The 25872-nt window shown below is 53.3% G+C and overlaps 1 protein-coding gene across 7 annotated transcripts in view; it reads left to right on the top strand.

Annotated features, from left to right (window-relative positions):
• ERI3 (ERI1 exoribonuclease family member 3) overlaps positions 1 to 25872 on the top strand; it is a 122556-nt gene that overhangs the window by 81214 nt on the left and 15470 nt on the right. For 5 of the 7 annotated variants that reach the window (XM_019751164.2, XM_019751163.2, XM_074334604.1 and 2 more), the window contains one exon: positions 16511 to 16610. The exons of 1 other annotated variant lie outside the window; for it this stretch is intronic. In XM_019751164.2, coding sequence (XP_019606723.1) covers positions 16511 to 16610 — 100 coding nt within the window. Of the gene's footprint in view, positions 1 to 16510; positions 16643 to 25872 lie in introns of all 7 variants that reach the window. One more of the 7 variants, XM_019751157.2, reaches the window with a different exon arrangement.

Below are 25872 nucleotides of genomic sequence, written 5' to 3'. Positions count from 1 at the left end.
CACTGAGTCTTAAGGAAACCTCTTTGACCAGGAGAGGGACGGGAATGAATACAATGGGAGCACCTGCCCTGTGCCAAACAGAACCTATGTAAGGCGCTGAGGCAGAGATCAGAGGTCAGACAGAGGCCCTACCCCTGACGAGCTCACACTTTGTAATCAGAGTGCCAGCTTCACAGTAAGTGTTGAATAAATGTTTGTCAAATGGGAGCGAATTCAACATATTCATTCATTCATTCATTCATTCATTCCCATGCAGTAAATGGCTATTGAGCACCTACTGTGTCAGACACTTTGTCAAAGCACTGGAGGTAAAATAGTTAACCAAAGAGACAAAACATCCCAGCCCTTGCTGGTCATTCGAGAAGGATTAGAAGATTTAAATCCTGGATATCTAACTCCCAAAACCATGCCCTTTCAACTATGACATGTTGTTTCCCATTCCTCACCCATCAAACCCCAAGCTATCCTGTACCAATCATCTGTCTCACCTCCCTACCTGAAAAATCTTGATGTCTACTGAATGCAGTATAAGCTCTTTAGCCTATCCTATCCCAGAGTACCTTTCCAACAGGACCGTTGCCTGGATGGTCCACTTCCAGGCCTTATTTATATTTGTTCCATTTGCCTGAAATGCCCTTTGCTGTATTTCTTCCTACTAAACTACTTATCCTTCAAGACCTAACTCCTTTATGTCCTCTGGGAAGACTTTTCCAGTTTCCACTGGGAACGTCTTCCCTCTTCAGACATCTATGTTGAGTGCCTGTGGCATGCCTAGGGACCTTCCCTGGCTTTGCTCACTGTTGGTGAGGCTGCTATAGGCTCCTTGAACTTCTTCTGTTGAAGTGTACTTAAAAAGTTGTATTGAGATATAATTCACATACCACACAATTTGCCTATTTAAAGTGTACAATTCAGTGTTTCTTAGTATATTTTCAGGGTTGTGCAAGCATCATCACCATCTAAGTTTAGAACATTTTTGTCCTCCCTAAACGAAACTCCATTAGCAATCACTTTCCATTTCCCCCTAAACACCTGAGCCCTAAGCAACCATCTAATTTCTGTCTTTATAAATTTGCCTATTCTTGCAATTCTGGGAATTTCTTATATGTGGTGTTTTGTAACTAGCTTCTTTCACTTAGCATAATTTTCAAGATTCACCCATGCTGTACCATGGAACATTACTTCACTTCTGTTTATTATTGAATAATATTCCATTATATGGATATACCACATTTATCCACTCATCAGTTGATGGACATTTGGATTGTTTCCACTTTTTTGGCTGTTATTATGACCATACAAGTTCACTTCATTTTTTTTTTTAACACATGACTGTCTTTCCTAGTAGATTGTGAGTTCCTGAGAGTAGGGGTCACTTCTGTATTGTTTAGTGCTGTATCCCCACCACTTAGTCCATGGTTAACACTCAGTAAATGTCAGCGAATGAATACATGCATGTTTTCCAATTCTCTTTCCCCCTCGGATGTAATAGCAACTTGTGGGGACCTGTTTTAATCCCATAACCCCCTCTGCCCTGGGTATAACTGCAGATATATATATATATATATCCACCATCCATGCTGAAGCATAAGTTCATGTCTCTGTGTCCTGGGCCATGTCCTTTTCGTTCCACTGTTGGCCTCTCTGGTGTAACTCATTGCCCAACAACAGCTGATCGGAGAAATTTTCCTTAGTTGTTCCCACGATGACAGATACAGCCTCTGTCTAGCTAACTGGACACTGAGGAAGAAACTGACTCTGTCCTCCCCTCTCCTTCCCTCTTCTCCTGAGGAGCCTGGTTTATTTTATACAAGGAGGGGTAAACCTGTGGGAGAACCCTGGAAGGAGTGTTGGGCTGGGTGGCCTCCAGCCAAAAGGCTGTCACAGTCCGGCTTTTTGACAGTTCCAGATACCTGGGCATTTGGGGGAGGAGAAGAGGCTGCCCCTGCCATTCCAGTCAGTAGCCTATATGAACCGGGTCTCTAGAAGAAAAGGAATTTCTAGAACCAGTAGCCTCTGAGAGATTAGTAAAACCAATATTTCTCTTTCTTTTGTACTTAGTCACCCTAATAGTTTGAGCCCATAATTAGAATTGGGCTTTCTTAGGCTAATTAGGAGGTAGGAATGATGGCACGAGGGCATGTGGAGATGCATCAGGGTTGTGGGCAGTAAATCTAGGGTTTTAATAGGTTTGTTCCATAATCAGGTCTGGAAGGCTGGGCCCCCTCCCCTCCCTTCCTTCTACTCCCATCACTCCTTGAAGTGGCCTTCACACTTTGCCGTCCTTGTCCTCGATACTGGCAGCAGCGCTGGGGTATGGGGACTCGGGAGGGAGGGAGGAGGCCCCACCCGGAGCTTCATTGCCTATGCACGTGCCGTCCAGCCTGCGGCATGATTACCTTGCTGAGAAATCCGTCCAGGCGCGGGGCTGCTGATAGCAATCATTGATTAAGAGGGTAATTGTCCTGAAAATTCAGATTGATCAGAAGGCAGAAATGATAACTTGTGTAACTGTGTTTAAAGCCACGTCCTGTCAATAGAAGAGACTGAGATGTATCGCGCCAAGAGGCGGGCAGAACGGATGGGTGTGTGCGGGCGGGCAGGCGCTGCCATCCTTCTCTCAGGGCTGAGCAGGATGTTTCTTGTCAGTAACCTGGGCTATTGGAGATTCAATCACTTTTATCTCCCCCTCTCTCTCAATCCAAATGCCTTTTCATATTAGGAAATTAGAATTGGCCCTGCTCATGCAAGATTTATTAGCTCTGCTGAGCAGTTGCACCGAAGAGTAAATGATTTTGCATTGCTGGAGCTTTTTACACATTAGGACCCAACTTCTTCCCTGTTCTATGCCGCTGGATGCCTGGAGGAGTGGGCTCTAGAACAGGTGCTCAGGGAGTGAGCTTTCAAAGTCTGGTTGTGGGGGCAAGCATCACTCGGGTGTGGCTTCTTGACCTGCCAGAAACCCTGATGTGTCTGGCTGACACTCTTCTGTATGATCCCCAGACAGGTCCCTTACTGGAGTCTAGGATGTCTCTCCAGGTCCCCAGAGGGGACAGGGTGTATCCCTCAGTTGGATGACCTGGTGGAGACTCACCTCCAGGGAGGTGCTGAGACATGTAGTGGGTAAGGATTGCCGATAGAAGCAGGGGATAGAGAGGCCACCATGACTTCTCCTCTCAGAGCCTGGGACTGTCCTCCTGTCAGGGCCAGGGGTGCAAGGGCTGGAGCATCTGTCTGAGCCCCTGGGAAGCTGGCCAGGAAGTTGCCTGGGAGTTTAGACTGTGAAAGACAATTAGAATACGTTTAGGGTTATCTGGGGCCTGCTGGCTGCCTGTGACTAGAGGGCTGCAGGTTGACTGGCTGAGGCTGTCTGATCTGTCAGCAATACAGGCTCTTATGGAAGCAAGGGCCTGGGAGCCATGCTTTTGGGACTCTCCTGTGGCCTTGGACTCGGAGGCAGTGTGGGCCTGTGTGGCCAGGTGGACCTAGCCTGCCCTGGACGCCAGGACACCAGTGAGCTGGGCTGGCTGCAGGGAAGACCATTCTCCTTCCTGAGACTATAACTTTCTCTCCTTCTTGCCCTCCTGCCATAGCCCCCCACCTCGTTGGGTCACTTGGACCCATGGACCGACAGCAGCCACTGTCATCCTTCTACCCTCCCTATGGCAGGTGTCTGATCCTGGAGGCCTGGTAGAGCAGGTCAAAGTATGGAGAGGCCTGATATGGGGCTGAGGGAAGGTTCGTGGGACTTCTGGATCTTTTGTGAAAGGGATATGATCCCAAGGATCACCTTCAACCCACTTTGGTCTTTTACTTGGCTCTGGGAAGCCTCCTTTTCTCCAAACTTTCAAGTTATTTCCCCAAGTAGAGATGTAACTAGGCTAAGCTGAGAGTTGGGGCTGCAAGTGTGGCATCGCCAGGAATAAATGGTGGGAGTCGGAGTCGGCAACAGCTGTTTTGACCCAAAAGGAGGGCCGTGTTTTGTGGCAGGGTGGAGGGAGGCTTTCTGGAGGAAGGGATCTCAAGTGTCTGCAAGATATGCCCTAGATACGACATGCCTCTAAACAGACCACCAAGCCCCCAGCTTTCTACTGAGGGGCTGCTTCAGGTCTTTCCTGTCCATCAGACTGTCCTTGGAGAAGCCTTGACTTTCCTGGAAAGCTCCTCCTACTAGGCTGGATTGGGCAAGGCAGGCACATGTGCCACCCACTGCTGCCCTGAAGGGAGCTGGGTGCACAGGGCCAACTCCGCTTCCCAGTGTGGCGTGCTTTTGCCTCTGCCCCTGACGTAGGCTTGCCAGCTGCTGAAGAACACTTGGCAGGCCAGAGGGAGGGTCGAGCCATGTGTGGCTTAATGTTCTGCGAGGGCTAGTTTGGGCAAAGTCAAGAAGGAACGGAAGTGCCACAGGCGGCGGGGACTGGAAGTAGAGAACTCAGAAGACAGACTTCCAGTGGCGTGAGGGAGACACTCACTACAGGATGATATCATTGGGGTTGCCTTCCAGAGCCCAGAAGAAGGGAGTGCCTGAATTCCCCTGGAAGAGCTCAGACAGGCATCCAGAAGGGGAGGCCGCTAAACTGAGTCTGTGAGAAGGATGCGAGTGTGCTGTGGAGACAAGTATGGGGGGGTGCGTCTGGGCAAAGAGAGCAAGAAGTGTCACAGATGAGTCGGGCTGGGCTGGGGCCTGCTGGGGCTTACGTTCTCCAGCGCCCTTCATCACCATTCAGAGGTGTGGGCCACCCCTCTGCTTTAGCAAGGCTGACGGGTGCCTACGTCTGCTATCTACCTAGGATGCTAGGGCTACGTGCCTTGGATTGGACGAGCTGGAGCCTTAGGTTGGAAAGGTGTGCAGAACAGAGCCTTGGGGAGTGAACCCCAAGCCCTCCCTCAGTTCTGTTCCTTCTCCCATTCTGCCTAAAGAGCAGGAAAGGGGGCAGAGGATCAGTCTAAGGAAACAGCTCTGGCGGAGCTTTAGGCCAGCTTGCTCCACCCTTACTAAACCCATTCCCAGCCCTGCTGCCAGGGCCAGGTTGGTTCCCTGCGCCTGGCGGGGAGCCTAGGAAGAGACCGGGAAGCCAGAAGACTCATTTTCACTGGAATTTGACCTAAAGCAGGATTGGAAGGGAAGAAAAGAATTTGAACAAAAGTGCAGGCAGGAAGGAGCTGTTAATGAGCCTTTCTTTCTCTTCAGGGACAGAGCGGAGCGCATAGCGGGGCGCAGCGCCTGCTCTCCTCAGTGGCTCTCTAAGGTAGCTGTAGTCTCTGGCCGCTGCCTGCTCTTGCTCTCTCTCCTTTTTTCCCTCTCCTCTTTCTCAGCTCTCTCTATTATGGGGACTTGCTCCAGCTCTTTCTCTCTCTTCTGTCTCTCCTTTTGTTCTCTCTTTGTCTATTTATCACACTGTGAAGGTTGAAAGAGATGTTATTAATCTGGGAGAATGAAGGCAGGATTAGTGGTATGAATCGGATTTTGAGAGGTGTAATGATAGAAAGACTCGCTCGGCTGGCGGCCTGCGTGAGCTTGATAAATGGGGAGCACTCCAGACTGACTCGCGCCTTCCTCCGCGCTGTGCGCCCTGCCCGCTGGGGCGTGCCGCGCTCTCAGATCTGCCAGCCGGCCCACCCCGCTCCTACCTGAACCGGAGCAAAAAGCCAAGGGTAAAGCAGACACAAATATCTCCCATCGTACTTGGAGACATCATTGCTTTCAGCACCCCTTTCAAGTGGAGGCCTGTTGAGTTCTCAAAGGGTTGTGGGCAGAGGGAGCAGAGACCCAGACTTCTGCCTGCTTCTAGGGCCTGGGAGAGTAGAGCTTCCCTCCTGCCCCTGACATGGAGGTCAGGTCAGGGAGTGATAAGACAGTCCCTACACCAGTCACGTTAGAGTACTAGACCATAAGTAATATGCAATTAAGCCAAGTGCTGTTGGGAGAACTGTCGTGTGAACTGTGGAGGTCAGGAAGGGACATGGAAGAGGGATAAGAAGTGAAATCAGGAAGGGCTTCCTGAAGGTGGTGTCCTGGCAGATAGGTAGTCATTTAGAGAGGGTAGAAGAAGGCAAGTGTTCCAGGTGGGAATGTGAAGATGTGAGGACAGAAATAAGCCTGACTCTTGTGGGAGGTTGAAGAGCCTCAGATCTGGTGAATTTCAGATCAAGAAGGGACCTAAGGAATCAAGTAATTAAGCCCCTCACTTTCTAATGAGGAAACAGGCCTGTGGACTAGAATTGCCATTTCCTAAAATGATTCTCTATTCAAGTCTTGCTGCTTGTTCTAAAGGTGCCCCTTCTATCATCCTAGAACAATACAGTGAGCCTTTCCCTCTTCTGTCCTCTGTTGTTTTGCTCACAGCCTCTCAACCTTAATCTTTGTAACCAGAAGCTCCTATCCTGGTTTAGGTTCACTGCTGCTTGGTCTCCAGCCCTTTCCCAGGAGCCTTGGCTTAGGGTCCTTCTCACACTCTGTGTGGCAAGTGCTGTCCCAGCCAGCTGTCTGCTGCTTGTGTTGTGAGGGGACGACCAGGAAGCAGCCCACCTCATTCTGGGCTTCAGATGCCTCTGGACCTGACCGCTTTCCTCCTCTATTCCTCTGCAGTTCTCTCTGATCACTCTCTATTGCAGTGATTGGGCACTTGTTGGTGTCTGTCTGTTTCTCCTCAAAGGACGGTAGGTTCTTTGAGGGCAGGGTCTGCATGTGGTTGAGCTGAGTTGCCAAGGTCTGGCGAGCCTTCTGTGAATGCTAGGCCTGCTGTATAACAGGCGCTCAGTAAATGTCTGCCATGAATGAGTCAGCGTGATTCCAAAGTCTGCACTCTTCCATCATATCATACCAGGGTGGAGTGAAAGTAGAGGTAACAAAGGGACGTCCGAGGGCCGGGATATTGGGTTCTTTGTGCCTTAGCTCTGAAGGCGCTAGTGTTCAGTCTTTCCATCTCTCAACCTTCCTTTTTTCCCTCCAAACATCAACGAAGAGAAGGGCCTTGTCTGACCTTAAAGGCTTTTATTCCCTTCCTGGGTGATCTTATCCACTCTCACAGTTCCATGCATCACCCATATACTTTCTTAGAACTCTCGTCTCAGCTCCGACCACTGACCTGAGCGCCTGGCCTTCCATAGGCGGCCCCCCTTGGATGTGACACTGAAGGCCATCGTGGTCCTTCTTGGTGACTTTCCTCCCCGCCTGGTTAGGGTTTCGGCTCTTGCAGGACCTCGGCCCCTCACTTCATGTGAGTTTACATGCGTGTTTACGTGTTTCTTCTAGCTTGGAAGCCCCCTAGAGGCAGTGGCCTAGTCTGCTTGTTCTGTGTGTCTCTAGCACCTAACACAGAGCTTGGTGCATGGTAGGTGCTCAGTAAGTGTGTTATATGAGCAAGCCAAGGAAGAGGGAGAGGGGTCTGGGATGAAGGTTTTGAACATCCTTTTCCTTTTTCCAGGGAGAAAGAAGGTGACGGTGTATGTGTTATGTACAAGCACGCACATGCCTTCGTGTTTGAGCGGTGGGCAGCAGTGGTGGTGCCACATGGTCAGTAAAGGATTATATTTTAATTTGGGAAGCACTTTAGAAACTTAAAGTGCTTTGCCTAAGTGCTGACTGCTATTAGTGTCTCCTTTTTATTAGGAAAAAGGACATGGTTTTTCTCTTTTATCTTCAGGCCTGTCCAACTTCTGAGAGTCAAACTTAGCAAAATGCCTGCCCCTTACTGAGGACTAGTTACATGCCAAGTTCAAAGCTTTGGACTTGAAACACAGAATTTTGCTTTGCAGACTGGTTCTGACACCCCTCAGGGGATTAGCCCAATAGCTCAGTGTCAGGAAGGGGGTGGGAGAGGCAGGATCATTTGACATAGTTCAAGCTCCAGTCCCAAGCCCGTCCCCTCTCCATACAGGCCTGGGTAGGAGGACATAAGAATGTGGACCATTTGGGGGGTAGGGGAATCACCCCAGTGATTATCAAAACCCACTTGTCATGCAGTACGAAGGGCCAGACTTCAGAGAGAGAATTGGGGAGGATTGGCCCCAGGAAGAATTGGGTTTCTACCGTTCAGAGGGGCTAGGACCAAGCGGCAGAGATCACAACTGCTGGATCTGGTGATGTTAAGAGCTGCCACCACAGAGGGCTAGATCAGCGGGAGGGGCTGTGTAGGGCAGTAGCAGGAGGAATCCTCATCCAGGAGGCCAGGAGGCAGGAACGTGCCTTGTACCTTTGAGGGCCTTGCTGGTTTGGAGGAAAGGTAACACCCCTCCCCATCGAGCAGATTTGGTGCTGCAATGGTAGAAGGTCTGGAAGGCCCAGCTGAGCCTCATCATTGGGCCTCTCTGTGTGGCCTCTGCCCAGGCTCTTTCCTGAGCAGCCACAAGACAGGCAGCACCTCGGTCTTGGTCTGGCCTGTCTCTGCTAGCCCTGGATGCTAAAAGCTCTGCCCATGGCTGAGGCACTGGGAGGTGGGAAATTTGGCCCATCTTGCTAGTGCCCTGCAGTCCCCATCTCCTAATCGGGCCCTAATCTGGGGGAGCTAGGGCAGGGGTGGGGTGGGGGGAGTACATTGAGCCTTCTGCCTTAACTGGATTTCCATACCTCCTGTTGTTAATTATAGAGATGTAATAATGCGATTAGTGCACGATTAAAAAAAATCCCTGATATGATTACCATGGATTTAATATCACATGATATATCATTATATCGTTATGCAGTGACAGATGTAATTGAAATACACTTATTGGAGCCGGGGGTGGTGTTTCATTCAATCCCCAGCACCCTGGGGAGGAAAGGGCTGGCTAAAAAAAAGCAATGGGAGAGAAAATTGTAATGAAAACAAAGAAAACTCACAATGTAACTCTCACCCTGGGCAGTTGGCTCAGACTGACCTGCCCCCTTCACCTCTGTGACAGTGCTTATGGAGCCCCAGACCGGCCAGCCTCTTCTCTAGGGGCTGAGGCAGCATGGCTGAGGAGCTCCTTAGCTGGTTCTCACCCCACAAACCTCAGTGTCCCCAAGTCCCCTCTGACTCGGTAACAAAGCTTGGAAACATGAGGGAGATCACTCCACCTGAAAATAGATTCAGGACCCTCATGAGATCAAACTGAGCTGGCAGCTGTCCTCCAAATGCTGTGGAGCCTGGGCCTGTGGTGCGGCCCCTGCCTGTCTGTGGTGGTGGTCCAGTCCATGAAGGGCAGTGAGCAGGAAGGTCAAGTATACAGAGATAGTAATTAGCCTACTCGGGTTCTGCAGTTGGACAGAGGCAGCAGCAGCTCTGGGGCAGCCTGGGAACTACCAGCTGGGAGTAGAGAGGATGGGTTTGTGTCAGCTGATCAAGTGTCCATTCTTGTGCTGCTCTGGCTGTGCTGGCCAGGCCTTTGCTGGGCCTAAGCCGTGGAATGGGGGCGACCCATAAGGCCATGGAGTTCGGATAGGAGAAGGCATCAGGAAGTCTCTTTCCTGACACAGGCCGCTGAGCCCCCAGTTCTAAAGACGGCTGTCGGGATTGCTGTTGTGCTGTAGAGGAACAACTGTGGCTCCTGAAGGAGACTGGGGAGGGCTGGCAGCAGTAGCAGCTCTGAAAACCAGGGCTTCCTGCTTGGCAGGATTATGCCCAGAGAGCTGTCTTTCTCTCCTTTCTCTCAGTGGAGACCATTTACACAGACAGCAGTTACAGCCCCTGCCCTAAGAATCTCCCAGCATCATGAGGGAGCGGATTTGTAAGCAAATCTAATGTTACAGGTACTGTTCAGAGTATGGGTGGGTTTAAAGAAGGGATGAGTCTGGAAAGTCTTGGTAAAGGAAGGTCCTTTTGAGTTGAGTGTTCAAAGAGGAATATGTGTTTAATTAGGACAAAAAGTGGGAGAAGGCAGAGGGCATTCTCGGTGGGTTGAATCAAGTCTTGGAGGCGTGAAACAACAATCCCAGGACTTAGTGGATGGTCAGGAAGAAGGAAGCAAGGTTGGCCCCCACTTTTCTGATAGACCAGGTAGGTGGTCATGGCTTTGCCCGGGATTGGGGAACCCAGAAGGGGCTCTTTGGAGAGGAGATGTTGAAATGGGTCTTTAAACATATTGAGAATGAAGTGTCTAAATGAAATCCAGGTGGAAATGCCAGGTAGGGAACAGAATATATATGTTTGACACTCAAGTAGAGGAAGGAAATACTGATTTGGAGGTTGGAGAGGCCGATGACAAGGAGGTTGAAGAAATCACGCAGGGAGGGGGGAGAGTGGGACAGAAACAGGAGGAGAGAGCTCATGAGCGCACGGGTAGGGTGCCCAGGTGCAGAGGAAACCATACAGGAGATTGACAGGAAAATGTCAAAGACATAAGAAAACTCAAAGACTATAGAAAACCGAAGGAGATGGGTTTTAAAGATGAAGCGGGCTGCTCAGTGGTGAAGGCAGCAAGAACCTGAAACTGTCCATAGCTTGGGCAGCATGGTGAGGGCTGTTGGCTTTAGCAGGAGCTAAGTGGCCTGTTAGGGCGGGCTGGAAACCAGTGTCAGGGGTTAAGGAGTGACGGGGGCGTACGTGGGGGTGAGTGGAGACAACCTGAGAAGTTTGGTTGCGAACAGAGCAGGCAGCAGCTGGATGGGGATGTAGAGTAAATGGAGGACTTACACAACAGTAATCGAACCCTCGCTTTCAGAGCCAGGCATTGTCTAAGCACTTTCCATACAATAATTCAATCTTCACACCAACTCTTTGGGATTTATGTCGGTTCTCCAGTTTAGTATCGCTGCGTAGCTCATCACCCCAAACTTCGTGACTTAAGACATCAGCTGTTTTCTCTCTGGCGGTTTCTGTCAGTCAGGGGCTCAGGGAGGTGGTTTGGCTCAGGTGCTCTCACACGTTTGTCGTCAGGGACGAGAGCTGGCACACTGTGTGGTGGAAGCAGCTGGAGGCCGGCTAGGCGTCTCACTCTCTTCATCTAGTCTCATGCTTCTCTAGGTGGTCTCTCCACATGGGCTTATTTGGGCTTCCTCACAACATGGCTGCCTCAGAGCAGTCTCACTACTTCAGGGCAGCTCAGGGCTCCAGAGCAAGTGTTCCAGCAAATGAGGAGGAAGCTGCCTTAGCGTTTCTGAAATAGCCTTGAACTTACATTACTTCCACGTTACTCTGTTGGTTGAAATAGTAACAAAAAGCCTGCCCTGTTTCAAAGGGAGGGACATAGACGCCCCCTCTTGATGGCCGGCATGTCAGTCACATTGTAAGAATGTGAGATGGGAAATAACGTGACAGCCATCACTGGAAAAATGCAGTTTGCCACTGTTGGTGGGTTAGACTGAACCCGGAAAAGGGTCAGGGAACAACATTCTCAAAGGTAGTGTGCATTTTGGGTGATGGCTCCAAGAATATTTGGAGATGGCAGTGGGACAGGTGTTCCTGAGTGATCTCAGGTATATCTGGAGGAAAGAACTACCATCCCATTTTGTAGTACTGGAAACTGAGGCTCACCGGAGTTGAATAACTCATCCAAAATCATAGTGCCAATAACTGGCAGAGCTGGGCACCACATCCCGCTTTGTCTGACTCCTGAGTCTGCAGACGCGCCCTTCTGTGAGACTGGGCTGTTGGGCATGCCATCCTCATGTTTACCTGTGGCCTCAGTACTTGGTTCACCAGCTATAGAAGTGTTGGCCAGTTAGATAACAGGTTAGGCCGCAGTTGTGTCTCTCACACGTTATCGCCCCCCTACTCCAGGGTACCGCCTTTACAGCTTCCTCTGTTGGGTGATTATGGGAATGGAGGTTGGTTTGAATCTGGTTCCTTGTCTTGTGAAATGGCCTATCAGCCTTAGGCCCACAGGGTGACAGTCACCCACAGGTCTGGTGAAAGGCCTGCTTCTCCCCACCTCATGGGGAGGCTGGATGTCAGATGTGCTGGTTTAGAAGCTCTGGGTTTTCTGGAAGTTGCAGGGCAGTTTGTGCTTCTGTCTGCAGTCTGGGCTGGGTTCTAGCCTCAGCCACTGCCCTGCCCATTCTGTCCACCCCACTCTCAAAGCCATGGTAGGTAGTGAATGGGTGGGCAGAGACATCGAGCAGCTGTCGATGCCTCTTCTTTCCTCTTTGAAGGATCTGCTGCTGCTGCCGATGAGGGCTACTTCATCTATTAAACCCAATACACTTGTCGCAGCTGCTAAGCCCCCGTAAGCCGCCGGGCGCCGTGTTTGTGATGGGACTGACAGTGCATGGAGGAGGCTGATTATACACGATTCCATTTCGCGGGCCCAGCAATGTAATTTCACAGGGCGATCAGCGTTTGCATGTAATAGCAGGCTGTGCTGAGGTGTCAGAATATTAAAGGCACTAATGGCAAAGCTCCCTGTTACACAGGGGGCCACCCGCCGCGCCTACAGCAGGGCTGTGCGGAGGCCCGTCGCAGATGGCTGGCCACTAAGCTAATGGGGCAGCAGCCAAGGCGGGCAGAGGCGCGAGAGGGGAGAGCCAGCCGGGAGCAGCTCGGCACCTGCTTCCCCGCGCATGGAAATTACGGCAGCCCAGGGGAAGGGAAGTGTGCGTGCCTGCCTGGCACAGCGCCGGGATGGCACAGTTTGGTAGACCGGCATCTCTCACCCCAACTCCACCTGCCCTGGATAGGACCCGGGCTCCTCAGTCATCCTTCCATCTGCCCCAGCCTCTGTCAGGAGCCCATCAGGTGGGCCCTGATGGCTGGGAGAAGTACGGCTGGAAAAGTGGCACCCAGAGAATTTAGAACCAGCGTGGGAAAGGGGCTCAGGCACAGGCTCTTGGCAAGAGCCCTTCTAACAGATTCCTGCCCTACACTGATCAAGGTCAGAAAGCTTCTGGGTCCCTTACCCCCACGCCCCACAGGCTGGCAGGAGAGGGAGAGGGGATAGGAAGCAGGCTGGAAAAGGGGGAAGAGGATAATGAGTGCCCCTCGATTGCCCAGAGAGGCAGCAGCACCTCAAGATACGGCTCTTTCTTTCTGTCCATGTTGGCTGCCCCAGCCCTTGCCTGTACACTCGCCACGCTCACTCCTGCCACTCTCCTTCGCCCTTGCTGTGTCTTCTGCCTGGTGCCCTCCAGTACCACTCCCTCCAGGAAGCATTGCTAGCTACTTCCAACACTATGTGGGACTATTTGTTTCCGCTGCTCCTGTGAACAACCCACAGGGGACAGCCTCCTTGAATCCTCCTGCTCAGATGGTTCCCTGGGTCCCAGCCTTGACTGCTCAGCCAGCATCTGAGACAGTCTGCATCTTCTTGCCCTGAGCTGGACTCCTGGGAAGTCTGTGCTGGGAATCACGGATGGGTGTAATCTCTTAGGGAGGACGTCTGGAGGGAGTGCAGAATGGAAGGAAGGCCATGCCTGTGTGGGTGTGTATATATCAGGGGGAGAAGAGGGGCTTTAGAAGTGAGTGCTGGGGGTGGTGCGCATGTGGTACAGGTGCAGAGGCAGCAGGTGTAAGGATCCAGAGGACACATTGGTAGGAGCACAGGTTGCTATGGACTCTGTGTTCTCTGTGTGGCTCTCTGTATCCACTGCTGTGCCCAGCGTACCCACGGTGGCAGGAATTGAGGGGAGCTTGAGGTGCTGAGCCCTGGTGCTGTGCCAAGGGTGTTTCTGTAAGGCTGGTGGTCACATGTGAAGGTTCAGGTCTGCAGGGGTGTGTGGCAGTACCGAGGGAGACATGCCAGGGTTCTTAGCAGAGGCAGCAGGGGAAGAGCCCAGGCTGAAGGAGAGCAGTTTTAATTAACAGTTTTTAATATCATTTTGGACTTTGGCTGGTATGTGAAGGCCCCGCTGGAAGCAGCATTTGTAAAAATTAAATCCCTCTTATTAGGAGCTTGGCAGACCCATGTGCACGTGCCATCCCCCTCCACCTGCCCCCACCCATGCCCCCCTGAGGAAGTGCTGGATGAGGCCATGTCATGGCAGCAATTGGTTATCACGCCTTATCTGGGAATATGAAACTGTGCGGCATGACACCCGCGGCCGCGGTGGAGACGCCAATTCATCTCACCCTCACTCTGACAAGCTAGGCTGCCCTTCCTGAAAGGCATCCGTCAGGCGGGACGGGGGTGGCCGCTTGCCTGTTACCCTGCTTTCCTGCCATTGATTCTGGCTTGCCCTGGTCCAGCCTGGCCTTCCGGGGCTCTGCTGCCCTCCCCACCACCACCACCACATGTCCCAATCTGGGGAAGATCTTGGGGAGTCATAATTATAATAATAATCTAATCATGGTGATGCGTTGGAGCAAGCGTCTCATGTTATCTGAAGTGGTCTTCCCGCTTAGCGGCGATAAGACTCAGGATGACGTGCAGATAACACTGTGCTGCCCTGTCCCCCGAGCCATGAGCAGAGCAGAGCAGAGGGGCCTCAGCAGCCCTGCGCCCGCCCGCCCGCCCGCCCGTCGCTTTAAGCCGGGAAGCGGCAGCACCTGCTAATGCAAGTGTTTAATATTTGATGGGCTGGGATAAAGCAGGATCACCTTCGAATTGAATTGAGTGTCAGCCGAGAATCTATTACTGAAATTCGGGTGTGATTTGACAGCAAAGTAGACGATGTTATTCTTCACTAGTTACTGCAATCTTCTCCCCGACATCACTTAAATATTTTTTTCTTTGCTTGAGTAAACACACATTATCCTTCTTTTTTCCCCTTCCTTCCCTTTTTCCTTTTTAGAGGGGAAAAAAACCCATCCAGCTCGCCTTCTCCAGGCTGATAGAGTAGATTGTTATTTCTTTATTTGTCCTATTAAATGGAATTTCTGATCGTTTAATCCGGCCTTTGTAAGTGATTTTAAAGTACTTGAAAGCCGGCCCGCCACTGCTCTCTGGCCCACTGTGCTCCAGCCGTGGCCCTGACCACGCTCAGCAGCTTCTCCAGCTGTGCACCACCCACTGGCTGCTTCCCCTCGCTGCCTGCGTTCCCCAGCTCTGTCCTGGCTCAAAGCCCGCGTGCTCTCCCCTGTCCTTGAGCCTTACACCCGGCCCCTGATTTGTGGGTACAGCTGTGACTCAGGGAAGGGTGGGAGGGTTGGCTGGCAAGTTGAGCTGTAGCTGGTACCGCTGTGGTCAAGGAAAATGGCTTTGGAGGTGCTGAGGTTGGAGCACACTGGGTCCGAGCCTTTCAGTGCCCGAGGGGCTGAGGCTTAGTTCTTACAACTGGGAACGAAGGGTACCAGCCCTCTGCTCGGCTCCTTGGCCCTGGCACAGACTCTGTATGCCTTTTGTTTCTGAACCTGTGCTAGATGCACTCCCCTGGGAAGGAGTGTGAAGTGGGATGGGGACGTCCTGGGCCCAGCGATGAGCGGGGCTGGGCACTGCAGTGGGTGCCAAAGCCACCATGGCTGCATTCGCTGTAGTTTCGTCAGTGGACTCACCATCTGGTTTCTGAGGACTTCACCCAAGCTTCATTCCTACTGACCACTGTCCCACATGCTTCCCGCCATGAGGAGAAGGGCAGCCTGGTGTTTGGGGACTTCACGGCAACGGGGTGGGTCGTGTTTGAAGGGTCAGCCAGCTACACAAGCCCACTGCTAGAAGCTCAGGACTTTGCTAGCAGGCTAAGCAGGAATTAAATCCCTGTTGGGCCACTTAATAGTGTTCTGACCCTTGCATGTCCCTTCTTTCTGGGCCTCAGTTTCCTCATCTGTGACATCAGGTCTTCATGCCTGTAAGGGACTGTAAGAGAAGGTCCTGCCATGTGCCCCCACCCATGGAGGTTGGTGGTGGCCAGGTGGCCTGAGTAGGGGGTGGAGGGGGGCAATGAAGTGCTGGGGGCCGTGCAGATCGATGCCCCCAGCACTTCCTTCCCCAACCCCAGGAAAACAATTAAGTATAGATCGATGGGTGGCCGCTTTGAATATGCATAAGTGAGCACTTGACCTTCAGCAGAGATCTGCTTCCCCTAACACACACACACACACACACACACAGAGTCATACACCCTTCATGTGCTCCCCTCACAGCTGCTTGCTTCAGGCAGGACCTTCCTCGCCCTCAGTTGAGCTTCCTTGGAGCACTCAGCCTTCTCTAGCCTCACCTATCTCTGGGTTAAAGGCAGCTTGACCACCTGGCAGGTGGCTGGCCCCCTCTTGCTTTGGTTTTCCTATCTGTGGAATGAGGTTTGAATGTATTTGTCTCCAAGTCCTTCTCGTCACGTCTCTGTAACCAGTAATACTGTGGGGAGGGGGACCCAGCAGAGTGCTAGGGACTCTGGAGCGGCGGGAATCGAAGGAGGGGTGCTTGGTGAAGGGGGTGCCCTAATGAGAGGACAGGTCCTGACAAGGGGGGTCTTAGTCAATGGGAGCTCTCCAGTGGAGCTGGGGAGGGGGCATCCAGTGAGGACTGGGGACCTTCGTTGGGGAGATGCCCAAGAGAAAGGGAGCTCTGGAGGAGGAAGGGGTTTTCCGGTGGAAAGAGGACCCAGTGAGGGCACCCTGAGGAAGTGGCACGATGATGAGAGGAAACCCTCGCGGGGAAGATTTGGTGGGTGGAAGGTGAGTGATGGGGTTGGTTCAGGGGTCAGGACCTCTGGTAACCATTCTTGCCTCCTGTCTTCCAGGCTTACAGCTTCGCCATGGGCTGCTGGCCCAAGAATGGACTTCTAGACATGAACAAGGGCCTCAGCCTGCAGCACATAGGCCGGCCCCACAGCGGCATTGGTCAGTCCCTCCACTGTCCCCCTGGCAGCTCGGTCAGTCCCCTGCCCACATGCCCCAGTCCCCTGGCACACAGTTCATTGCTCCTACAGGGTACTCTCCATGGCTGGGTGGAGCGGGAAAGGGAAGCAGAGTGAGGGGAAAGTGGAACCAGACCATTGCAAATGGTCTCGCAAAACAATGTTTAGGAGGAGGCTGGGGTCTGAGCTTTGGGTGGGTCACAGGTGGCCTTGGATTCAAGCCGAGGTACCCCTGCCCCTGGCTGCATCTCTGGTGGGTGATGTCCTCAGAGGAGTGGACACATGTCAGCTTACCCACCCCCCGTGGAGCTGGGGGAGGCTGTTTAATATTGTTTCAAGTCTGTGGCCACTAAACTGGGCGATCAATGGGAGTTAAGGAGATGAATTATTTAAACCTCACCAGCTTTTAATTAGTCAGGGTCCTTCTGACCGATGGCTCCATCCACAGGGTATTGACTCCCCGCAGGAGCAGCAGCCTCCATTGAGCGGTGCCTGCGTTGGGAGGGGCCACTTGGGGTTCCAGGTGGGGGGACACCCTTGGGGATTCCTGCTTGGGAGGGGGCTGGAATGGCTTTGGTTCTAGGCAGTGGAGACTTTGCTAGCCTCCGATCTATCATGGATACATGTCTTTCTGTGAGTGTGTGTGTGTGTGTTTCTGACACCTTCAGCTGCGGGTCTCTCTGTCCATCTAAGAGTATGTATGTGTCCAAGTATACATATATCTGAGGGATGTGTGTGTGTAACAGTATATCTGTGTATATTTTTCTGTGTGCGTGTGTCTGTGTATGGAAGCAACCATCAGCCCGTGTATGTATCCATCAGAAAGTATGTCTGTTCGTTTCTGTGTATCTTATTGTGTGTGCTTGCTCACACATGTGCATACAAATGCTTTCAAGCAGAGTACTTGACAGGCATAGGCTTTGTTCCAACTAGGGAGAAACGGTGGTATTCCTGGGTGGTACTACGACGTTATCGTACCCTGTGTACCTTTACGGAGGTATTGGGTGTGGGGGGAGGGGACTGGCAAGATACACCAAAAGGACCCAGTTGCCTGCTACAGATAAGCCCTTCCTCTCTTCCACAAACATCACTGGTGCCACGTGGGTGCTAGGCATGCTGAGTGGAAGTTCCTGTCCTCAGGGAGCTCACATCCTGGGAGGAGACAGACTGACCTGGGCAGGCGCCATCCAGGACACTGAGGGCTATGATGGAAACACCTGGGCTGGCCTAAGGGCGGTTTCCCCTGTCCTCAGCTGCCAAGGTGGCTTCGACTCCGTTTCCATCTCACTGACTTCTGGGATGCCTTTTATCATTCTTGTTGGCTGGAAAGAGGAAGCCGTCGCTGGACCTGGGGAATTGGGGGTACCTCACAGCAACTGCTGTTCCCTCCCATAGTAGCTATTCCAGACAATCAGGGACCACAAACCTAGCCAGGTGATAAGCCTGGGAGCTCAGCAGTAAGTTTTCTAGAGAAGAAGACACTTAAGTCAGGGAATCTTTGAAGGATGAGTAGGAGTTTGTTAGGCAGAAAAATGAGGGAAGGGCTTTCTACTTAGGGGGAAGTGTGGGTTGCAAAGCCCGAGGGCATGAGGAATTGTGGCATACTGAGAGGACACGGTCACACATCTACCAGTAGTTTCCAGTGACTGGAGTGGAAACTATTTCCGGTTAGGGAATGGCTAGAAAAATCAATGGGGAATAAGTGGGCCTTGAATGCCAGGTTAAAGGGGTTGGATATCGCTTGAGGTTTTGATGAGACAGAGGGAGTTTGTGAGTGAGAGAACGACGCGATCAGAGCTCTGATTCAGAATCACTGAGGCAGTTTGTGCTGCACAAACTAGTTCTTAGTTGGTGCTCTAAATGCTGTCGGATGGGTGGATGAATGAAGGAGTGAATGAGTCGATGAATCAATGAAAGAGCGGTGGGAAAGGGAGGGGACCAGAGAATGAGGACATGAGAGCACTTGCCCTGGCTCAGGGGAGGAGGAACCGCCAGTAATGGAGTCTGGCCTGTGGAGGCGGGGCCAGTGGGACTGACTGGGTTAACTCTCCCTGCGCGGCCTCGGGCTGGGTTCTGTGCATCTGCCCAGGGTGTGTTTGTGTGGGGAAGGGCTTCCTTGTGCCCACTCTTCACTGCCTCTTGGGACTCAGTGATGCCCTCTTGTCTGTCCACCCATGTTGATTCTAGGTGAGGAACCCTGAGGTGTTCCTTCCTACCTGGGTGGGCTCCAGGGGACAGCCCAAGGCTAGGAGTGACAACAGTGAGGGCTTTGGAGCCAGACGAAGCTCTAGCTCTGCCACCCAGAGCCCTGTGACCTTAGACAAGGGACAGTGCTACTGCCCCTCTTGGGAAGGTTCAGGAAAGTCAGCGGTGTGAAGAGCTGGTGCAGTGCTTGGCACACAGTGGGTGCTCAAGGAGGCTTTCCAGGGCACTGGTGGTTCCTGGCGCTTGGTCTTTGTATCTTTGAAGGGGGCTGCACTGCCAGCTCCTGGCTGGCTCTGAGGTGTGGGTGAGGGTGCTTGGAAGGGAGGGAGGATGCAGGGCATTAATTGGGCTGGGAGAGGCAGGGAGGGGAGGTGTGGGTTTTGAGCAGTGAGGTTAATGGTCCTCGCACCAAAGAGACAGCTTTAATGAGCTTCAGCTGGCGGTGCCCCGAGTTACTGTGCGTGCTAAAAGGGTCGCGCTGTAAGAGTTTGATGTGGACTATTTCCTAGCCCTGGGGTCATGGGTCAGCTCCTGTCACTGGCCACTCAGGCTGGTCCTCAGTGACATGGTGCTAATTAACTGTGTGAGGAGCTGCCAGCCTCAAGTGGGGAGTGGTATGTATATTGGTTGGGGGCGGGGGAGGTGAGATGAGGCGGCGTTGGTGATGCTGGGCAAGGGTTCTGCAGACCCCACAGCTTAGCCAGCTCCAGGGCCTGCTTGCTTCTCCCACAGTGCCATGTGGCTGTGGCTCAGTGTGCACAATCACCGATGACCCTAGGTCCTTGAGGGATCTCCGGCCTCTGTATAAGGTATGTGTGGCAGGAGGAGGCTGTGGGGCCTCCTTGGCGGAGACTCCTGCTGATCACGGGGTGGTGGAGGTGCTGAGAGAGCAAGGGAGCAGGCAGACTAGGGGGTAGGCTGATGGGGGGAGGGCAGGGAGAGCCAGCTGTAGAAGGGAAAGGGCCACTGGGATGGATGTGGGTGGCTGAGCTGTTTGAGGGGCAGTGAGGGAATGTTCGGGCAGAAGAGTGACCTGGTCAGATTTGGGCTTCAGTCAAAGCAGGCTGAGAGTGTGTACAGGCGGACGAGTAAGGAGAAACTGCAGAAGGGAAGTTGCAGTAAGGCACGTAGAGGTGATGGTTAATTCAGAGCCGGTAGTGGCTATGGGAATGGAGTCGGGACCAGGTCAGTGAACGTTCACCCTACAACTGCTGTGTGTCAGGAACTGTGGTAGGTGCTAGGAAAGTATTGGTGAGATGACAGACACAGTGGCTGTCCAGTCTTCAGGGTGGCATGATGGCTTGGCCCTGGGGGCGAAGGGAGAGAGAAGTGAGGCTCAAGGATGGAGGCAGTGAAGCTCTGGGAGGAAACGGTGTGCTTGTGGGGCTGTCAGCATGGCCTCTCAGTCCAGGGAGGGCACCTCCTCCTGGGGGAGTGGATCGGGCCTTGTGCGCCTGGTGAGCGGGGCGGGTTGTAGGTGAGGAAGGACTGGCTGTGTGCAGAGCTGCCGACGTCCATGGCTGTCTGTTTTGTGGGCTCTGTTAGCTTCCTTGGCTCGGGCCAAAGCCTCTCGGCGGGGCAGCCTCCACCCGGGACTGCTGAGTCCTGTGGAGCTGCGTGGTCCCTCCTTCATTTCAGCCAAGGGTGAGCAAGACACATTATTTGGGGACACTTTATGTTGACTAATGTAATTTTCACAGCAGTCTTAGGAAGGTAGGCATCAGTGTTTCCATTTTATAGGTTAGGAAACCGAGGCTTAATTACTAAGTGACTTGCCTCAGGTCACACAGACACTTGAATTGAGGAGTCTGGATTCAAACCCAGGTCCATCTGAATGCAAAGCCTGTGTTCTTACCACTGTGCTGAACTGGAAGTACCTTTTTGATGTCAGGCTTCGTGCTACCAACCAAGACGATGAGGGAGAAAACAAGCTTACTTCCCTCATTTCCTTCAGTGGCATGTAAAACATACAGGCCTGGACAAAGCTTCAATAGCAACAACTGAGGAAGAAAGGAAAGGAGGCATTGCTAGGCCTCTACTCCTGCTGCAGTTGTGCTCAGAGCCAGGACCCTGCAACCACTGGCTTCTGACCGCCTCCTGACCCCACCAGTTCTTACTCTGTAAGGTGGGTTTACTCTGCACCTCTCGGCTCAGGAAAACCTGCCCATCTTCCCAGGGCCGCCGCCTCTGGGAATCTTGCCTGGCCTTCCCAGTTTGGCTGTACAGAATACACCCTTGGGCCCCGATTGTAATTTGGTAATGGTCAGGCCCCACATACTTGACCTCTCTAAGGACAAGACCCAGGCCTCCTTTGTTGCTGCTTTTTATGGAAATCTGCACAGAAATGTCAGTTAAAAGGGTTCTCACCTGTTGTTGGGACATGGAGGCCCCATCGGCCACTGGTTTCAGCTGGCTCGGAGAATAACCCAGCTGGGTGGTCCCACCCTGGTCGCTCATGCCCTCTGCTCAGGGGGGAAGGTCCCTCTAGGGCTCATGGAGAAGAGGGCCAGACACCAGGTGGAGTCTCAGAGCTTGTTGCCCAGCACAGTTTGGCAGGAGAGCCGGGCTAGCAGGTGGCAGGGCGGGGGTCTGGCCCCAGGAGGGCAGTACTGGCCTGTGGTCTCCCCTGAAGGAATGGGGTGTCTATCAAGAGTCCAGTCAGAGCGCATTAGCTCTGTGACATGGATCTCATTAGCGCCCGTGAGAGGTGTCACTGCGGGAGAATCGTCGGCTCAGGGAGATGCTTGTACCAAAAGGAAGAAAGGACAGTGACAGCCTTTTCTCTGCTGCCTCTGCCGCCAGCTCCCTGGGCTGCCCGCCCTCCTCCTCCTCATGGGGGTGTGGGGGTGCTGGCTAATGAGCTCGTCTACAGTGCAGCTTTGCTTTCCCCTCCTTGAAGTTCCCCAGGTCCCTCTGAAGACCTCAGGCCCAGGATTAGCACACACCAAACACCAGCCCCCCTCTTGCCCAGCAGGGAGTTCCTTCTGATCACCCTGCTTCTGCTACCACGGCGAGGCAAGGGAAAGGAGGTGGGGCCAAGACAGCCACTGTGGCCAGGGGGAGGGGCCTTTCCACCTTGCAAGGCTCAAGCCCTCTGCCTCCCTTGACAGCATGACCGAGTCCACTTCTCTGCCTTGGGCTCTCACTTCCCAGTTTCCATCTTCTCTGCCCCTCCCCTTTCCCTGTGACATCTCCCATCCCAGCAGGGTCTGCATCCCTATGATGAACCCTCCTCCCAGGGCAGGGAAGAATGTGAGGACTCTGGCCCGGGTTCCACAGGGTGTGGCATTTAGATATGGTCTGGTAGAGGACGTTCTGGCTCAGCTAGGACTTCAGAATTAGCCAGAGCCCATTGTCGGCTTCAGATGACCTGAAGGTGGTGAAGTATTCGTGAGGCCCCTGCAGACCTGAGAGTCCTCTCTTTGGCTGTCCTAGAGGGGCAGAGAGGTGCCTCCCCACCTCCCCGTTGCCTCAGCCATCTTCAGGGCTAAGGGGAGGAGTCAGCAAAGCTGCCTTGGGAGAGGGGACAGAGACAGCCCCAGTGCATGCTTCCCCAGCGCTGCCCTCACTCCTGTCCTTCTTAGTGGTGTAGCCCATACAAAGTGAGGAGGATGGATAACCATGAGAAGAGAAAACTCTCCAGGCATCCTGCTTGGAGAGTGCTCAGGCAGCGGGACGTGCACCTTCCTCCCCTGGCACCCTTAGAGCCCCCAGGGACATTTGTAGCAAACACAAATAGAAAATGGATAGACCCACGGATGAGTGGACTGACGGACGGATGGAGGAAGGTTCTGGTGTATGCATGTATGTGTTCTGTGTGTGTGATACACTGGGAAGTACAATCTTTGTTTCCCTACCTTCCTAGCCCCAAGCCCCAGCCCGGCCTCCCCTTGTCTCTCTCTGTATCTCCTGTCAAACCATCGCAGACGTAAATGACAAAGAAATCAGAAAGACAGATCAATGCCGGCCAAATTAGCACTTGCAGATAGACTGTGCGGGGATGTCAGCGCCCTGACCCCTGGTGATCTTGCAGCCTCCGCTGCTGATATTATGCAAATTGCATCCATCTGGCAGGACCTGCGTGCTTGCTGCTCCTACTCAGAGGAGTAATGGGCTGGGGGTGGGCGGGAGTATTGGAGCAAGAGTCGGTGGAGTGAGTGTGTGCGTGTGTGTGCATGTGTGAGCATGTGCTTGAGTGTATGTGAGGGCGTGCGGTGTCCACCAAGCAATGGGCGGTGATGGAGTGATTGACAGGGCAGATAAGGGGCTGCATTGGATTCCTTTGGGCTGGGGGATTAGGAACAGCCACAGATGGGAGATAACCGGACTTCATTTCAGTTTATTTTCCTTCTTATCCCCTCTCCCCACCTTCACTCCCCGAAAAACACAATCTCTCTAGTTTGCGTTTTCATCAATATTTGCAAGTCATTACCACTGGTTTAAGGTGAGAGACAATGTCAGCGCCCAGACCAGGCCAGCCCTTCCCCCAATCCCTTACAGGCCTGGTACTCTGAGAATAAATTCCTAGCGCAACCCAGACAGCCTGCACTCCAATGGTGTTCACAGCACCCCTCCCGCCTTGCCCACAGTACTCACAGATGGTCCATACCTCATGGACCAACCCGACTGACCTACCTCATCTAACCTAATGCCCCCTGGCAGCCCTTAAGCTGGGCCCTGCCCCTCCCACCTGTCGCTGCTGGGTGCCATCTCTGCCTCCAAGTTGAGGCTCCAGCATAGGTGCTTCTGCCCCTAGTATTAACTGTGCCCCTGGGAGCTGGCCTCCCTCTTCTACAAGACTCTAGACCCTTCCTCAACAGCTCCTCCCGTCCTTGACACTATGGACCAGAGCTGACACCCCCCCCCCCCCCGCTGGGCAACGTGGGGCCTGTGGCCTATGGAGGGGAGTTTGTTGGGTCTGGTCTGAATCCCCGCCTACACCAGTATCGTTCCAGTATGTTTGCTGAGTGTCAGATACAGTACAGTTGTCTCCTTGAATTCCCAAATCCTCTGAAGTCGGGGCTGTCACCTCTAGTGTATGTGAGGACACTGAGGCTCAGGAAGGTTGTCATTCGCTCAAGGTTGCAAAGCAAGGAAGTGGGAGAGTCAGAATTGACACAACGTCTCTCTAGGGTCGGAGCTCGTAATCAGCAAGCTCTACCGCCTCACTGCCGTGCCGCCAGCCCCAGACACTCACACATCAGCACTGGGATCCATTTACAGGGACCATCCTCGTACAGTAGGCAGACAACTTCCTTCAGCTTGTAGCCTCTGAACACAAACCCTGAGCCAGGCCAGATCCCCCACCAGGCGGAACCAGACCAAAGGGGACAGGATTCAAACACATCCCGCCCTCAGGAGCTGTGTGTCTCAGACAATTGGGCTATAGCAAGAAGGACACACAGAGGACAGACTGCACCCAGCAGCTGAACCTGCCCAGGGCTATGTCACAGCAAGTGGCATCCAGGAAGAGGGGCTAAGCAGCTCGGGCCAGCCAGCTGGGATGGCTGAGGGTACAGCTGTCCCAGGGGCTCCTCCAAAACTGGGTCCCAGCTGTACCCACCCACCAGGCAAGGGTGGGAGCTTGGAGTGTTGGGGACATGTCCGGGGACACGTGTGCAAGGGGAGCTGGTCCTAATGAGGAGAACATGGCTGCTAGTTAGGCGAGGGGCGGGCGGGGAGCCACAGAGCTGATTGAAGGCAGGGGCAGGGGTCAGACAATTAGGCCCAGATCCGGCTGTTTGATGTGAGTTCTGAGGCCTCAAAGCCTCCCTTCAGCCCGCTCCCTCCACTCCCTCCTCTCCCTCCTCTTTCCTTTCTTCTTCTGCCCAAAGGCAGGAAGGATGGAAACGCTTACTCTCACTGTTACTATTATTAAACTGTGGCAGGCCAGCCAGACCCCAGGACTCCTGCCCACAGGAGGCACTCCAGGCCCCCCCACCAGGCTCCTTGGACCCCGGGAGACACCTGGCCAAAAGCCAAGGCCAGCCCGAGGGCAGGGACAGGCAGAGACCCAGGGCAGGTTAACCCTGCTGCCTCTCTTGCTTCTGAGGCAGGAGTGAATGGGGCTGCGGATTTGGGCCCAGGGCTGCCAGGGCCACATCCCAGGCCTGCTTTGACTAGCACTTCCTGCAGCCACCTAGTCCTTTTCCATTCTGTCCCGGGGTCGGGGACCGGGGGCGGGGTGGGGGGGTAGAGCATGGTTCATTCATGCTCATAACCCATCGCACACAGAGTTGTCTGTAGCAGTCACACCAAAACTTCACCCCACAAGGTAGGTACATAGAACCCAGCAGTGCTGTCGTACTCACCAAAGCAGTGTCCCCCCCATCCCCACCCAGATGGCATAGCCCAACTACTGTCACAGGGTCCTTCCTACTCTGGTCACACTCACACGGGCTTGTGCAAAAGCCCTGACTGTCCCTTAGGCAGTCTGTCCCCTGGGAGCTAAGCCCCTCCCCTCCAGTAGCTGGGAACTGCAGTCAGATCTTGTGTCCACGGTGGGTGGGGACCTGTCCCTGCCAGTCCCCCATCCTAGGAAATAAGCCTAGCAATCTGGTACTGACCAGAGAGTGGGAGGAAGCCAGACTGGGGGGGCAGTGGGGAGAGGGAGGGTGGGAGCAGAGATAAATGTTAGCTCATTTCTTCCGTAATTAGTTACTCCCTCATCCCCGCGTTGTAATTGTGAACAAGCTGTAATGTTTAATTAGTCTGTAAATGAAACCCCAATTTCATAATGGCCTGGCTGACAGGGCTAAGTGAGCAGGGGAGGAGGGGAGGGGAGGTAATAGGAAGGGCCTCCAGAGGGGGAGGGCAGGCTTGTGGGATCACCTCCTCTTCTCTTTAGCCCCAGCCTGGCCTCTGTAGGGGAGGCCGTGTGACTGGGTCCAGTACTTGCACTCAGCCTGTACTAGCCTCTCCACTGGCCCTTCTTCCGAGAGAAAGGACAGGGAAGGGAAGGTTCCTGGCATCCTTATCTACCCTTAACTCTCTGGTTGGGATACCACAATCACAGCCCAATTTAGATGCTTCTGGTTGGA

The sequence above is a fragment of the Rhinolophus sinicus genome, linkage group LG06 (assembly GCF_036562045.2).
Source record: "Rhinolophus sinicus isolate RSC01 linkage group LG06, ASM3656204v1, whole genome shotgun sequence".
Lineage (NCBI taxonomy): Eukaryota > Metazoa > Chordata > Mammalia > Chiroptera > Rhinolophidae > Rhinolophus > Rhinolophus sinicus.
Note: the sequence above shows the minus strand (reverse complement) of the source record. Positions and strands in the feature narration are given on the sequence as shown.